At 46.1% G+C, this 16,270-nt stretch overlaps 1 protein-coding gene across 1 annotated transcript in view; it reads right to left on the bottom strand.

Moving 5' to 3' along the window:
- CAPN8 (calpain 8) overlaps positions 1–13,232 on the bottom strand; it is a 67,819-nt gene extending 54,587 nt beyond the window's left edge. The window contains exons 1-2 of the mRNA XM_081492692.1: positions 12,996–13,232; positions 3,319–3,388 (exon numbers count right to left, since the gene is read on the bottom strand). Coding sequence (XP_081348818.1) covers positions 3,319–3,388; positions 12,996–13,232 — 307 coding nt within the window. The remainder of the gene's footprint in view (positions 1–3,318; positions 3,389–12,995) is intronic.
- Between the last annotated feature and the right edge of the window lie 3,038 nt (positions 13,233–16,270).

Raw genomic sequence — 16,270 nt, 5'->3', positions numbered from 1 at the left:
AGGCTGAGGCTGAAGGGGACTCTTTCTTAGTGCACCGAGATGATGAGCGCCAGGCCTGAGGATCCAGGGAGGGCTTTTGTCCAGGGGCTGTTTCATCACCAGACCCCAAGTTGATTATGTGTGTGAAGGCAAACCACCATGTCCTCTGGCAGAGACTGAGTCACCCAACAAAATGCATACAACACTGTGAGTAATTATCTGGAGCAACTGAATCTTTAGCATTGCAGACTTCCCAATCTTTCATCCTATAATAATGTCTCCAAAGAAAGTTAGCTCCTGGACTGCACATGTGCACAGACTCTGGTGGGAGCCAAGGACTCACAGGGTGAGGACTCACACGAAGCTCTTGCAAGAACTAGATTAGATATGCTGCTGCTGCTAAGTCGCTTCAGTCGTGTCTGACTCTGTGAGACCCCATAAACGGCAGCCCACTAGGCTCCTCTGTCCCTGGGATTTTCCAGGCAAGAGTACTGGAGTGGGTTGCCATTTCCTTCTCATTGCATGAAAGTGAAAGTGAAGTCTCTCAATCATGTCCGACTCTTCTCGACCCCATGGACTGCAGCCTACCAGGCTCCTCCATCCATGGGATTTTCCAGGCAAGAGTACTGGAGTGGGGTGCCATTTCCTTACCCACATACCATGAGGTGCAGCCAAAAAATAAATAAAAATGAAAAAAAAGAATGAAGCCCTTCATACACTGTCTTGGAAAGATCTTCACGACATTTTATTAAGTGAAATAATGACAAATAATGGCAAGGTGCCAAACAGTATTTACTGAATGCTATCTTCAAGACAAAAAAGAGATACATATTAGACTACGTTTTAAGATTTACTTGAATTTGCATAAAGAAATACCGGATGGATTTTTAAAAGGTTGCAAGGAAACAGTAGAATAGATGGAGATAGATGGGAAGCCGAATTTTCACTCTGGACCTTTCAGTTGTCATTTTTGAACAGTGTGTACTCAAAATAAAAGTAAAATAACAGTGACACAAAGCTGTGTAAAGGACATCATTTTCATTACATAGATAAACTGTTAAAAAGTAATAATAATATTTAAAATCTGCATTAGACCCCACTGTGCTGTGTTGGACTCTGTCAAGCCTGCAAGGCACTGGGCAAATATTAATCCCTGTCACTCCCTGACAGGTGCCACGTAACACCACCTCTTAATCTCGCTATGCTCCACCCACTGTTAAAGCCGCCAGGCTCAAGTCTCATAGGCCACACGAATTGCTGTCATTCGGCCCCTGGCATTCACCCTGGGGCCAAGTTGCAGGCCCAGAGCCCAGGTACTCACTTCGATGCTTGTTGCGGCTCCATCTGGTCCACAGGCCCTCTGGCCCCGTACCAAGCACCCTTCAGGAAATTGGACTCAACAAGCCTTTCCGCTCTGTTCATTAAAATCCACCACGGCAGCACCGGGCTAACCCAGGGCGGCCTCCACGGCATCGCCCCAGCACTTTGATGTGAGTTGGATTCGGGGAGTCGGGTTCATTTCCTGCTCCTCCAGCCGCCGGCTCCATCAGCAGCACACGCTCACCATGGTAACGCTCTGGCCTCTTTTGGGAAACTCTCTTTCCTCCAAGCTTAAAACTATTCAAAAGAGGATCTCTCCAAGTCAATCAATTAAAAGACACTTACTAAATACCTTTTCCAAAGTCAACCCATCTACAACAAAAAGTTGTTAAAAGCATAAATGTGAAGTTGTGTTTCCCTGAGATGCATACTGTATTAGGTTAAACATTTCACTTGAAGTAAAAAGGCACAGCACACTTAGCAGAACAAGAAAAGGTCAGAACACAACCCCTCGGGGAGCCCTCACCTCGCTCAAAGGCTGAGGACATGGAGGCTGTGGCTTTCAGGGATGGGGGCAGACGGCATGTGGTACCCAAATGGTTCTCACTGCTTTGTACTCACGCTCCATGAGCTCTGGCTAAGGGGATATTTGCTATACTCATTAAAGGAGAGAACATTGGAAGCATTTAAAATGAATGCTGGTGATTTTCAAAATCATAAAGGTTTCCAGCAGGCTGAAGAGAACACGTTTGCGGTGCAAGGAGAAAAAAGATGGAGGGGAAATCTCCGGAAAGATAAAGGGCGATGGGGCCACGTGGACACAGAGATTTTGTTTGTCTGGCTGACTTTCAAGCAAACAGGATTTGTTCCTCCTGTCTTCTTTTCCAGTTCTATATCCTGCAGCTGTCACCGGCTGGCTGTTTGGAATGCCAGCGAATTCAATTCAGAGCCATGTTGTCCCTAAAACGTCAGTGTTGTCCAACTCAATGCTGAAACCGTGAGATCCTGGGATCAGGAGGGCTTATGAGATCAACAATGCTAATCTGCTATCAAATAGAACCTTGGTTTCCAACACTTGAGGCTAGAACTTACAAAACAAAATACATTATTCCTCTAACTTAACTGTGCCTGATTTGGAGGGAATATGAAAGATTGGGAAGTGAAGGTTCTTAATCCCATGATTCCTGGCCTAGGAAACAAAGCTTGGCTACAAAGCTAGGATTTTTGTTTTCTTACTCATGATAAGAGCATCTATTGTGACGGCAGGTGGGGCTAGTGGTGAAGAATCCACCTCCAATGCAGAAGACATAAGGGACTCGGGTTCCATCCCTGGGTCGAGAAGATCCCCTGGAGGGGGAGATGGCAACACACTCCAGTATTCTTACCTGGAGACTCTCACAGACAGAGGAGCCTGGCAGGCTATGGTCCAAGGGGTCGCAAAGAGTCAAACAGGACTGAAGTGACTTAGCACGCCTAATTGTATACATGTGGCCACTCCACAGGTCGAATCATGTCCACTTACAGGAAACTATTATCAAAACACAGCACAAGGACTCCCCTGCTGGTTCAGTAGCTAAGACTTCGTACTTCCAATGCAGGAGGCCCACGTCTGATCCCTGGTCAGGGAACTAGATCACACATGCTGCAACTGAGAGTTTGCATGCCACAACTAAAAGATGCAGCATGCTACAACTAAAACCTGAAGCAGTCAAATAAATAAGTATTTAAAAAAAAAAAAGAACACAGCTAGCACAGTTATCTACTATATGCCTATAATCCTAGTTCGTGACTCTAGAATTAAAAAGGATTAAATGAGCATATGGAAAAATCTCTTGGTTAAAAGGAACCAAAGGGAGTTCCAGTATTCCAGACCCAGAGTGGAAAGTGCAGTCTCAAAGACCCATACAGGTAAGTGACAGACCTAATGTAGACAGGCAAGTCTAACAGCGTAATCTGATGTTACTCATCACACACACCTGCCCTCTCCCAAAACAAATAGGACTCTCCCCAGTGACTCACCCAGGGCACCCTGACAGATGTCTGTGCGTGTGGCTCCACCAACGATAAACTGAGGGCTGGGGCACAATTCCTGGAAACGATCACAGACAAAACACAAGTCACAAAGATGCCCAGTCATGGTGGCACCAAGGGTGAAGGAGATTGATCGTCACAAAATTCATGGAAGAAACCCAAGGGATCATCTATTGCACATACCTCATTTTATTGCTGAGGATTCTGAAGCCCAGAGAAGGCAGGAGTGCTGCTCACAGTCACACAGCCAGGGGTGGCAAAGCAGGAGCTGGAGCCCACAGCTCCCCTTGTGAGTGGGCTTTTTATCACTATACATACGGTGTGGCTGTGTGGGTGTGAAGGCAGGGGAGGCAGGAGAAAGGCAAAGGCTAAGATAATGACGGGATGAAATATGATCTCACCGTTCGGACAACACCCCTATTTTTAGAGAGAGGATGAGGTTAATGTTTAGCACTCCAAGGAAATGCTCTGCACCCTGCGGACACTCATTGACTCAGTGATGATGACCCTGTGTGCCGATGAAAACACTGAGGCTTCAGGAAGTGTCCTGTCCAGAGAGGAGAACTCAACCTCACTCCCACATCTGACCTGCACTCCCCCGCTTCCCCGCTCATCTGTCTCAGAGTGGCACTTGTCATAGGCAAGCTCATGGCCCTAGAGCTCTATTAGGGCACAAGGAGGCATCCTGTAGCCCTTCTTTCTTTCTGGTTTACCCAGCAAGGATGTAGTCAATGCCTGTTCTATACACGGTACTAGTTGCACCATATTGGGCAGGGGAAAGATGGGAGCATGGTGACACAGAGGAAAAGAACACACGTGGTTCTTGGCCTCAAAGTGCTTTCAGCCTACGTGGGAAACCAAGATAGACATCCATGATAAAAATCAGAGAAAAGGGACTTCCCTGGCGGGCCAGTGGTTAGGACTCTGCGCTTCCACAGTAGGGGGCTTGGGTTGGGCCCCTGGTTGGGGAACTAAGATCCCACAAGCCACACAACATGGCCAAAAAATAAATAATAAATAAAAATGTTCTTTAAAAAAATCAGAGGAAAAGCCTAGTGCATAATACTGGAATGTAGACCACAGAAAACAAAAGGAGAAAAGGGAGAAATGCCCACGAGGGATTATGCCTGAAAAGACTTATTAGATGGCAGATGATACATGTGCATGAAAAAAGCAGAATCTAGGACAGACTACAGGCTTCCCAGGTGGCACTAGTGGTAAAGAATTTGCCTGCAATGCAGGAGACATAAGAGACAAATGTTCGATCCCTGGGCTGGAAGATCCCCTGGAGGAGGGCATGGCAACCCACTCCAGTATTCTTGCCTGGAGAATCCCATGGACAGGATGCACACAGGAGCAAATGTGAGGACTGGTCCCCAAAGGAGAGGTGGGTCTGCCTCACCACCAGGCACACTCTGAGGGGGAAAGGGTGGGACCTCAAGGGACAAAAAAGAAGCCAGCCTGGTTTTGCTATATCAGGGACTGTCTGACCACAAAGAATGGGAAATATTTCCATCTTACTCTATGAGGGAATTCGTGCTAAGTCACTTCAGTCATGTCTGACCCCATGGACTGTATGTAGCCCACCAGGCTCCTCTGTCCATGGGATTCTCCAGGTAAGCATACTGGAATGGGTTGCCATGCCCTCCTTCAGGTGATCTTCCAACCTAGGGATTGAACCCGAGTCTCTTATGTCTCCTGCATTGGTAAGCAGGTTCTTTACCACTAGTGCCACCTGGGAAGCCCATAGAAATAAAGAAATGGTGGATCAAAAAGGAATGAGGAAGCAAGAGAATGATGGGTTGAAGGCAGACAGAGAGTGGGTGTGCAGCCATGAGCTGGGATTCTGGGGTTCTGGGACCATGCGGGGTGGAGGCTTCTGAGTGGCAGCCCTAATACCCTTATATAAAGCTCCTGCCTAAATGGGCAGAGATAGCACCTTTGGGCTGACTCTTTTTTCTTCCAAAAATTAAAAAAAAAACATCATTAACTTGTTTTTTATTTAAAAAGTATGTGCCCATGGGTAAAAAAAATGTCACAGCAAATAATGCTATAAAAACAAAAAAAAAAAATTGCTTTTACTTTAGATTCCTTGCTGTTAACATTTCTTGTATACCCTTCCAGAAACTCTTTTGATGTAAAATCACATTTACATATATATGGCTTCCCTGGTGGCTCAGATAGTAAAGACTCTACCTGCAATGCAAGAGACCCAGATTCGATCCCTGGATTGGGAAGATCCTCTGGAGAAGAGAATGGCTTCCCACTCCAGTATTCTTGCCTGGAGAATTTCAGGGACAGGGGAGCCTGATGGGCTACAGTCCATGGCATCACAAAGAGTAGGACACGACTGAGCAAATAACACTTTATATATATATACACTTTTTATCTTGTGTATCTTTGCTCAGCACATATAGAGCTTTATTATTTCATTATAAGTACCATGAGTTATTTAGCCAGCCTTCCAATGATGAAGCTTAGTTCTGCTTGTTTGTTTCAACCTCTAGTGGCAACTTTTTGTTTTTTTTAATTTGTCTGCACCAGGTCTTAGTTGCAGCATGTAGGATCTAGTTCCCTGACCAGGGGTTAAACCTGGGGCCATTGCATTGGGAGCACGGAGTCTTAACCACTGGATCATCAATTGTCCCTCTAGCAGCAATTTAAAGAGAGAAGTGTCGTGAGCCAAACTAGGGGTTCTAAAAGTGGGCAGCAGCAAATTCTAATCCCAGGTGGTCAAGAAGATCCCAGAGTCCAGACATCCTCTCTTGGTGGGCAGAAGATAGAGAGATATGAAATTTCAATTAATAAAAATAGACCAAAAAAAAATGTTGAATGTAATTAAAAAAAAAAAAAAAAAGGAAGGGCTGAGAGCACACTGAACAGAGGTTTGGCGGAATCTCTCTCCTTAAAAACCTTCTTTAAAGAGTCTCCGGCTCCTCATCTCCCATCCATCCGTCAGTCTCCTGAAGTCTGGCTCTGATCTCCCAGGGCTTCATGAAACTCCTCTCACCTGAGTCACCAGCACTCACAGAATGAGCTTCGCTCTCCTCCATCTCACTGCTCTTTACACTTGATACTGTCGCCTGCTCCCACTTTCTGAAACCCTCCTCTCTTGGCGTTTGTATCCTCACTCACTCTTGACTTTCTCACCTCTCTACTCCTCTACTCCTTGTCAAATCTCCTTCAAGAGTTCCTCTGCTCTGCTGATCCTCAGGACCAGGGAACCCCTGAGCTGGGTCCTCGGTCCGGGGCGTGACCCCATCTCATAGAGCAATAACATGCCCGAAGGCTTCTCCCTGGGTGACACCACCCAGACCTGAGACCTGTGGCTTCAGTTACTAACTATAGAATATGCTGATGCTCCCGAATCACTCCCCCGAGCTGTACATTCAATTACCCATGTCACACTGTCTGTACGGTAGAAACGCACTAAACTCATACCTAATAGGTCTACCACGCTCCGCTAAAATGTTAAGTTTGGCTTGGAAAACAGAGTGGTTTGCAAAGGCTGGAGACAACAGAAAGCGTTATAACCAGAGTGGTGCTAAGGGGTTCCTGTGTGTGCTTGCTAAGTCATTTCAGTCATGCCCAACTCTTGCACCTCTATGGATCGTAGCCTGCCAGGTTCCTCTGTCCATGAGATTCTCCAGGCAAGAATACTGGAGTGGGTTTCCATGTCCTCCTCCAGGGAATTTTCCCAACCCAGGGATCAAATGCACGTTTTCTTATGGTTCCTGCATTGGCCGGTGGGTCCTTTACCACTAGAGCCACCTGGGAAGCCCAAGAGGGTTCCTAGACGATGGAATACTCATTTGATTACATGTTATTCATTAGCATAACTCAAAATGTACACCACCACCCTCCAAGAGAAAACAACCAGGAAATTCCCTGACTTATATGTTGTATGAATCTCGCAGGGGCCTCAGACTGTCCTCAGCCTTGCAAGGAGATCACATTTCAGCATTATGCCTGAAGAATATTCCCAAAGTCTTCTCTCCATTACTAACTTTCTATCAGAACTCAGATCAGATCAGAGATACAAAGTAACTTGGCAGTCAAAGACGTTTAAAAGAGGCAAGCCCCTGCAAAGAGGCAGGCTCCCAACTCTTTACACTTGGGACACTATATTTTCTTCATTAAGAACAAACATGTCTTTTTAGCAATAATGTTTACAATTTCTCAGGTAATCAAAACACACCACAAACTCAATTACTCAAGCCTCGTATCAGCCTCTGATAAACAGTCACAAGAGAAACACTGGTATCAGTAAGAAATTCAAGGTAGGAAGTGATTTAAATTACATTCTCAGTGACTTGACGACTTGGAAACGCTGCTCCCCAGGATATCAGTCCATGTCTGATAGTCTAAGTTTGGCATCTCAGGAGCCCTAGCTGTGCACTTTTGGGAAACCCAGTGATGCTGTCATATTCATCATCATCACCATTGATTATGCCATGGGACTCAGCCCAGCACTCCTGTCTCTCTAGGGTCTGGTCCCATTTGACGTTTCCAGGCTTGCTCTCTGCTTCCCACGGTGCTCTCTCTCCTCTCACTACAGGCCACTGCTGTCCTCTGAACAAGCTCTGAATGCACATCCACAGCCCTGTGCCTCTGCTCACACTATGCCTTCTCGGTCTTGATCATGACCCCCTTCTTTCACCAACACCCCGCCCAGATGTCTGCAGTAATTAACCTGCCCCAATCCCACAGTCAATTTAACTGTTTCTGTGCCTGAACTCCTGTACATTGTGTCCATATTTATATTTCACACTGGACATTTTGTCTTACGATAATAGCTAGAGACAGCTCGTAGAATCGAGCATCTATTACATGACAGGCACTGGGCTAAATTCATCCTCTCATTTAAACTTCCCAATAACCCAATGAGGTAAGTCATATTATTATTCTTTTTTTTTTTTTTGGCCAAATTGCATAGCATGTGGGATGTGGAATCTTAGCTCCCTGACTAAGGATTGAACCCACATCTCTTGCAGTGGAAGCACAGTCTCTTAACCACTGGACTGCCAGAGAAGCTCCTTGTTATTCCCATTTTATAGATGAGGAAACTGAGTCCTGGGGAGGTCAGTAACTTAGCCACACAGCTAATAAATGGCAGAGAGGGAACCAGAATCCTGATCCACCTGATGCCCAAACCCAAGCTTTTGGCCATTCTGCTGCTGGCCCGCTATCTGACTGTCTCCCTAGCTAGCAAAACATCACAAAGGCTCCACGCTAGCATCTGTACATGCTGCTGCTGCTAAGTCGCTTCAGTCGTGTCCGACTCTGTGCGACCCCATAGACGGCAGCCCACCAGGCTCCCCCATCCCTGGGATTCTCCAGGCAAGAATACTGGAGTGGGTTGCCATTGCCTTCTTCAGTGCATGAAAGTGAAAAGTGAAAGTGAAGTCACTCAGTCATGTCCGACTCTTAGCAACGCCATGGACTGCAGCCTACCAGGCTCCTCTGTCCATGGGATTTTCCAGGCAAGAGTACTGGAGTGGGTTGCCATTTCCTTGACCAGCACTCAATAAACCAAGGCTGAGTTGAAAATTCCCAAATTCATTTACCTAAGCGGCAGCAGCTGGCTAGAGTGGAAGTCCCACACTGAGGCCTCGCCCCCTCATCCTTATCTGAACCTCCCAAAGGTCAATCCAACAGGTTTCTCTTAACTGGAGGTGGCTGTTCCATGAGTCCTTACCATGCAGCTGACATTGTCTCACTTCTCTCTCTCTCTGTATTTCTCCTTCAGATCAATAAACTGCTTAATTACAGAAAGAAAAAAAAAAAAAGGACAGAGAAGAAAATCATTGATTGGGCCGAACTGGGGCCTGCACACACTGAGCATCCTTCAAACCACAGAGGCCGGGCTGGGTGTCGACCCAGGGCCATGGGGAAGCTGGGAGATGAGAAGCCACTTCTAGTACTCCTCGCTCTCACAGGCAATCATATCATCTGTGATAGGACTGTGGTCCTTGTCCAACACTAGTAGCGGAAGTGTTGTCTTAGGATCATGAATAACCAAAAGTTCCTCCTGAGAACCTAAGCTTGACCATGAGATCTTCAGTCTGGGCAAACTTGTCTTCCAACCCTTTAAGAGCCCAACTAAACCTTTACCCAAGCTTGACCATGAGATCTTTAGTCCGGGCAAACTTGTCCTCCAACCCTTCAAGAGCCCAACCAAACCTTTTACTCAGGACTTAAAACAGGCAGAAACACCCAGCAGGGGCATGATGTCAAATTTTATGATTTCAGAAAACATCTACGTATCAAGCTTTATGTATGATTGAGAGGGGAAAAAACAAATATCCATATAAATTTAGCCCATCTCATCGCCTTTCTCCCAAAGGAAGTGAAAATTAACATCTTTGTGGGAACGAGGGTTCTAAGAGCCACACCCTGGCAGCTGGCTTCAGGTGCCTAAAACTAGGAGGTAAAGGGCCAACCTCAAAAGCAGCAAGTAAAACAAAACACAGACAACTCAACTAAGAACTGGGCACTTGAACAGGCATTTCTCCAAAGATGATTTATGATGATCAACAAACACATGACGGCTTCCTTGGTGTCTCAGTGGTAGAGAATCCACCTGCTAATGCAGGAGACACAGGTTCAATCCCTGGCCTGGAAAGATCCCACACAGTGAGGAGCAGAGAAGGCCACGTGCCACAACTACTGAGCCTGTGCTCTAGAGCCCAGGAACTGCAACTACAGATGGGCCCTAAAGCCCACGCTCTACGAAGCCACCACAATGAGAAGCCCGGCACCGCAACTAGAGACTAGCCCCCACTCCCCAAAACTAGAGAAAGCCCACGCAGCAACCAAGATCCAGCATAGCCAAGAATAAATAAAGAAAATGTATGGGAAAAAAATATGAGAATATGCTTAACATCACTAATCATTAGGGAAATGCAAATCAAAACCATGATGAGATCGCACTTCACACTCCCTGGTATGGCGACCACCACAAAACAGAAAACAGCCAGTGAGGGTGAGGATGCAGATGTGGAAAAACTGGAAGCCTGTACACTGCTGGTGGTAATATAAAATGGTGCACTGGCTATGGAAAACAATATAATTAGTCCTCAAAAGTCTAAAATAAATTACCATATGATCTAGTGATTCTATTTCTGGATCCAGACCCAAGAGGAATGAAAGCAGAGGTCTCAAAGAGCTATTTGTCCACCAATATCCACAATGCCAAGAGATGCAAGCAACCCAAGCGTCTATTTATGGATGAATGGGTAAGGAAAATGTGAAATATTCATACTGTGGAATACTATTCGACCTTAAAAAGTAAGAAAATGCTGTCACATGCCACAACACAGATGCATCTTGAGGACATTATGCTAAGTGAAATCAGCTGGTCATAAAAGGGCAAACATTGCGTGATTTCACTTATATAGGAGGTACCCAGAATAGTCAAACTCACAGAGACAGAAGTAGAAGGGAAGCAGGGACGCGGAGTTGTTGTTTAATGAGTACAGAATTTCAGGTTTATAAGCTGTAAAAGTTCTGGAGATGGTTGGTGACAACAGTTGCATAGCACTGTCAATGCTCTTATAGTTACTGAACTATACACTTAAAATGGTTGAGATGGTAAATTTCATGTTGTGTGTATTTTACCACAATCTAAGAAAAAGGAAAGATGGAAGAAAGAGGGAGTGGGGAGGAGAAGGAGAGAGGGGAGGTGGGGAAGAAGGCGAATGAACTCATTGGTGCACCTCATTTCTGGACACCTCAACCTTCTTGCGGGCTCCTGAGAGACCTCAAGGGAAGAAAGAAATGAAGCATTTGGGAACTGGCTGATTTGCCCAGATCCTGAGGCACATCTCTTAATAGAGACAGAATCAGGGTCACTACCAACTCAGGAGCCTATTCAAAAATCTGTAAGATCGTAGACGATAAAGCTGGGTCCTATAACATGCCATGTGATGTGTGGGCACAACCTAGCCAAAAGCAGCCATGTGAGAATCCTTATTGATGACTGGGAATGGAGAGGGTAAATCTTGACAAGCTTTTATTTACTCATCTGAAAACTCTCAATAATGGGAGTACTTAGGTTTCACATTAATCAGATTCTACTTACTACCTCATCTTCTGAATTTTATAGCATTTTGCTGACAGGCACAAATCAGCACTCCATTCTGAAATTACCGAATTTATGTGGATAGTGAGGCCAGTTGAAGATACAGTCTAGGGGAGAACATGGTTGAGGAGGTGAGGGTTCTAAGAATTTCAAATGAAGGAGGGACTTCCCTGGTGGTCCAGTGGCTGAGACTCTGTGCTCCCAACACAGGGGGCCCAGGTTCCATCCCTGCTCAGGGAAGTAGATCCCATGTGCTGCAACTAAGCGTTTACATACCGCAACTAAGCGTTTACATACCACAACTAAAGATCCCGCATGCATGCCACAAGTAAGTCCTGGCACACACAAATATCTATATCTATCTATATATATAGGCTTCCCTGGTGGCTCAGATGGTAAAGAATCCGCCTGCAATGCAGGAGACCTGGGTTCGATCCCTGGGTTGGGAAGATCCCCTGGAGGCGAGCATGGCAACCCACTCCAGTAGTCTTGCCTGGAGGATCCCCAGTGACAGAGGAGCTTGGCAGGCTATAGTCCATGGGGTTGCAAAGAGTAGGACACGAATGAGCAACTAAGCACAGTATATATACATATATATATAAGAAATTTCAAAGGAGAAAAACTAGGCAAAGGCTAACGATACCTGACTTTGGTCACGAAGTGCAGCTTTCTCCCCTCCTTATCCATCTCGCCTCCCCCAGGCTCCCTGGGGTCCTTCATTCCACTCGAATGCATCATCTTCCCTTAAGTCTTTCCATCATTAAGTCTTAAAACCCCAGGGTCCCACACCCATGGTTTACTTCTCTGTTAGCATTTCCTTCATTCTGCCCAGGATGTCAGTCCTTTATTCACTTGTCTGCCTCCCCACAACCTCCATCAGAGCTGAGACCACAGCTGATCCCTCAGTTTCTCCCCAACCACCTTCCCAAACAGGGCAGAGCCAACGCCTGGCCCAAAACAGAGGCCTAAAAAAAGAAAAAAAAAAAACCCATCTGTTGAAATGAAACATGGCTGTCAACTCCTGACATTAGACTGTAAACCCAAACTGGATTTTGCCAGCATCCCAAAGTACCCAGATAGGTTCCAGAGAGGGGTGGAAAATGGCCATGGAGGGGCTGGAGGGAGGCCAGGCCAAGGAGTTATGCTCAGAGGCGGTGCTCAGTCGCTCAGTCATGTCCAACTCTTTGCAACCCCATGGACTGTAGCCCGCCAGGCTCCTCTGCCCATGGGATTTTCCAGGCAAGAATACTGGAGTGGGTTGCCACTTCCTTCTCCAGGGGAGGTAATTGTTTTGTAAAACTGATAGGATGAAAACAGAAAGGGAAGAGATAGCTGGAGGTAAGGGATGATTCTGATCCCAGGATTCCAATCTAACTTGTCTGGTTCCAAAACCCATGCATACTCTTCCCTCTATACTTTATTGTCTCTGAAAAGAATTTTTTAAATGGGGTGCGGAGGGTGGCGGTTGTCTGAAATATGGGCTCCAGGAACACAGGGTCAAGAACCACAACTTCTCCCTCAATTACTGCCCAGAAGTGAGGGACCTCCATCCTGACTCTCAGCAGCAAGCCCACCTCCTTACCGTGGGCCGCTTCCAGACAACGCCTTGAGTTTGGGGGGAGCAAGGTCCAAGATCCTTGTAGCCCAAAGCTGACGGGCACGCTGGGAACTCTGGGTCCTTAAATAGGAACCCCGAGTCCAAGCACTGCTGCCTCAAGGTCTCGAAGTCCTGGCCCAAGTACTTCACGGCCTTCTGGCTGGAGCCAAGGCCTTCAGCGGCCACGCGCTGCCTGACTACTTGGGCCGCCCGGGCTGCCATGGCTGAGGGCTCGGTCGGGCAGACAGAGGGCAGGGCTGCTCTGTGCTCTCAGAGACCTGCTCCACTGGGAGGGAGGCTATAAGGCATCTGAAGCAGGGGAGGGGCGGGTAGAGCAGGTAAACATTTCACCTGAGGGCCCCCGCCCCACTGGCCCCCGCTCCAGAGGGAAGTGAGTCAGGACGAGGAGCAAATATGTACCCAGGCGAACCTGCCTCGCCCTCCCCTTCTGCCTTTCAGCAGACAATTTGGAGGCTGGGAACCTTCCAAGGCCCCTCCCAGGCCATAAGCCTGAGATATTCATGAGGATCACAGTCACCCATCCCCATCTCTTTGCAAGACTTGCTTACCCATCATTGGCACCATCAGCTGAGATGAGAAGGCCTACTGGGTAGCTTAGGGCCAATATTTACCAAAGAATTGGTTCTCAGCAGAAGGGAAAGGGGTTGGAGGGGTCTCCCTTCTTTCCAGAAAAGTTTGGCTACATATTTTCTAGAAAGATAGAAATATCAGAGAAGGGTGAGTCATGGAGAGCATCAGAGTAACCCCAAGCAAAGGGGCCCCACCTATGAGTGAAGGGTTTGGCCTTTTCCTGGGCATCTATCCCAACTGCACCAGTAATTAGCCCTATCACTTGGGGCAAGTCATTTAACCTCTCATCCCCTCAATTTTCTCACCTGTAAAATGGAAGGTAATAGTAGGACCTACCTTATATAGGGTTGTTTGGAAGGGTGATGAGATAGGACATAGAATTTGCTTAGAAGAGTACATAAGAAGCATTCACTAAACAATCAGTCATCATTATTCCTGGGAACCAGGACCAGAAAGAGAAGGCCTGAGGATCAAGAGTTGTGGGTTCTGTGGATAGCCTCTAAAAGCCATCCTTGCCACAAAAAGCAAGGAGATGGGTTTTCGCATAGAGCCTTAAGAAAGGTGCAGAGCTGCTGACAAACTGATTTCTGCCCAGTGAAAGCCGTCAGTCTTCTAACCTATGTAACTATGTGCTGGGCTTAGTCACCCAGTCGTGTCCAACTCTTGCCAGGCTCCTCTGTCCATGGAGTTCTCCAGGCAAGAATACTGGAGTGGGTTGCCATTTCCCTCTCCAGTGTAACTATAGAAACCAAATTTGTGTTGTTTTAAAGCCACTAAGTTTGTCATAATTGGTTATGGCAGAAATAGAAAATTAATACAGGAAAGAAAATGTAATATGAAGAGTGATTACATACAGGGGAGGAAGGAAATAGGGAGGGACAGTCCAGAATAGAAACTCGACTTATTTTATAGGTTTGACTTGGAACGTGTAAATATTTAATCCTAAAAATTTTCGTTAAAAAAAATCCATAAAATAAAATGGGATGAACTCATTGGTAACACACCATTCAGAAGTTCAAATTGGCTAAAAAACACAGTTATTTGGTTACAATCTTTCATACAATATATCTTGGAAGAAAAACTTATGAAACCACAAGAAAAAAATCTTACACTATTTTCACTAATCATATGGTTAGTAGTAAAATTTTCATCATTGTTTTGAAATTATTGCATGCATATTATGGGAGAAAGCAAATGAGAAGTATTTGATATTCTAATTCTATAATTCAGTGCCGTTAGAGCTCAAATTCTGGGCATGGGGCAAGGGAGATTCATACTTAAGATCAAAAAGATTAAATAAAAATTCTGCCAGTCCTCAGTTTGGATTGGAAGTATCATCTTAAAAAAAAAAAGAGAGTTGTGAATTCTAATCTAAGTAGAGAAATAGGCTCTGGGACCTTGAATTGATTGTTTTTCTCAAGGCTCCAATTTCTGAGGCCTGGTCTACCCTAAGGATGGGAACATCAGTGATTTTTGAAATTTGGGGGTGGGGGGAAGCTGAAAAATGGTCTCCCAAAGATATCTAGTCCTAATCTCTGGAATCTGTGAATAGTATATACCTTATGTGGAAAAGGGATTTTTGCAGACGTGATTAAGTTAAGGATTTTAAAATGAGGAGACTATCATAGCCTTAAGTGTAATTACAAGTATCCTCATGAGACAGAGGTTGAGGGACATTTAACAACAGACAGAAAAGGAGAAGGTACCCACAGAGGCAGAGGGACTGGGGTGATGCTGTCTCAGGCCAAGGAATGCCAGCAGCCACCAGAAGCTGGCAGAGGCCATAAATGAATCCTCCCCGAGAGCCTCTGGAAGGGGTGTGGCCTTGCCACCGTCTTGGTTTCAGCCCCATGGAACCGATGTTAGACTTCTGGCCTCCAAAACAGAGAGAGAACGTATTCCTGCTGTTTTAAGTCACTAACTTCGTTAACTGGTTACAGCAGCCACAGGAAACAAACCCAGGGTGTGTGAGACTCCTGTGAAACACTTGCTTAAAATGTCGATTCCCGGGACTTCCCTGGCAGTCCAGGAGTTAAAAATCCACCTTCCACTGCAGGGGGTGTAAGTCTGATCCCTGGTCAGGGAACTAAAATCCCACCCAATGGCGCAACCTAATAGATAAATTTTTTTTTAAGTGTTTTAAAAAATAAAATGCTGACTCCTGCCTTTGCTCCCCACTCCCTCCAAAGTTCTAATTCAGTGGGTGTGGGGTAGGACCCAGGAGTTTGCAGTTTTTATACTGTTATCACAGAAATGATGCCAAGTGCAGGGGTCCACGCTCCACACTCTGAGAAGCTCTGAACCAGCTGAACTCTGAGGCCCCCGGGTTCCCACCTTCTAAGCCAGCCACTGTCTGTGTGTAGAGCACTTCACCAGGCAGGCGGGTCTGGGCAAAGAGAAAGAAGTGTCTGCTCCCCAGGCATCCAGCATAAGACATGGTTTCACGTTGCACCAGAAATTCAAGGCCAAAAAACGACCCTCAGAGGCTCAAGCTAGCATCACAAAGACTTGGCTAGGCCCTCGTCTCTCTGGGGGTCCCACCTGCATTTCCTCAACCGCATCTTGATTCACCGTCTGCCCCAATAGTAAGCTCATCTGAAGTTCAAGATTAAATTTTCCCTTGTGGCTCAGCTGGTAAAGAATTCGCCTGCAATGCAGGAGACCTGGGT

This window comes from Giraffa tippelskirchi, chromosome 5 (genome assembly GCF_054371585.1).
Source record: "Giraffa tippelskirchi isolate mGirTip1 chromosome 5, T2T-mGirTip1v1.2.pri, whole genome shotgun sequence".
Lineage (NCBI taxonomy): Eukaryota > Metazoa > Chordata > Mammalia > Artiodactyla > Giraffidae > Giraffa > Giraffa tippelskirchi.
The sequence above is the reverse complement of the archived record's forward strand: the minus strand, read 5'-3'. Positions and strand labels throughout refer to the sequence as shown.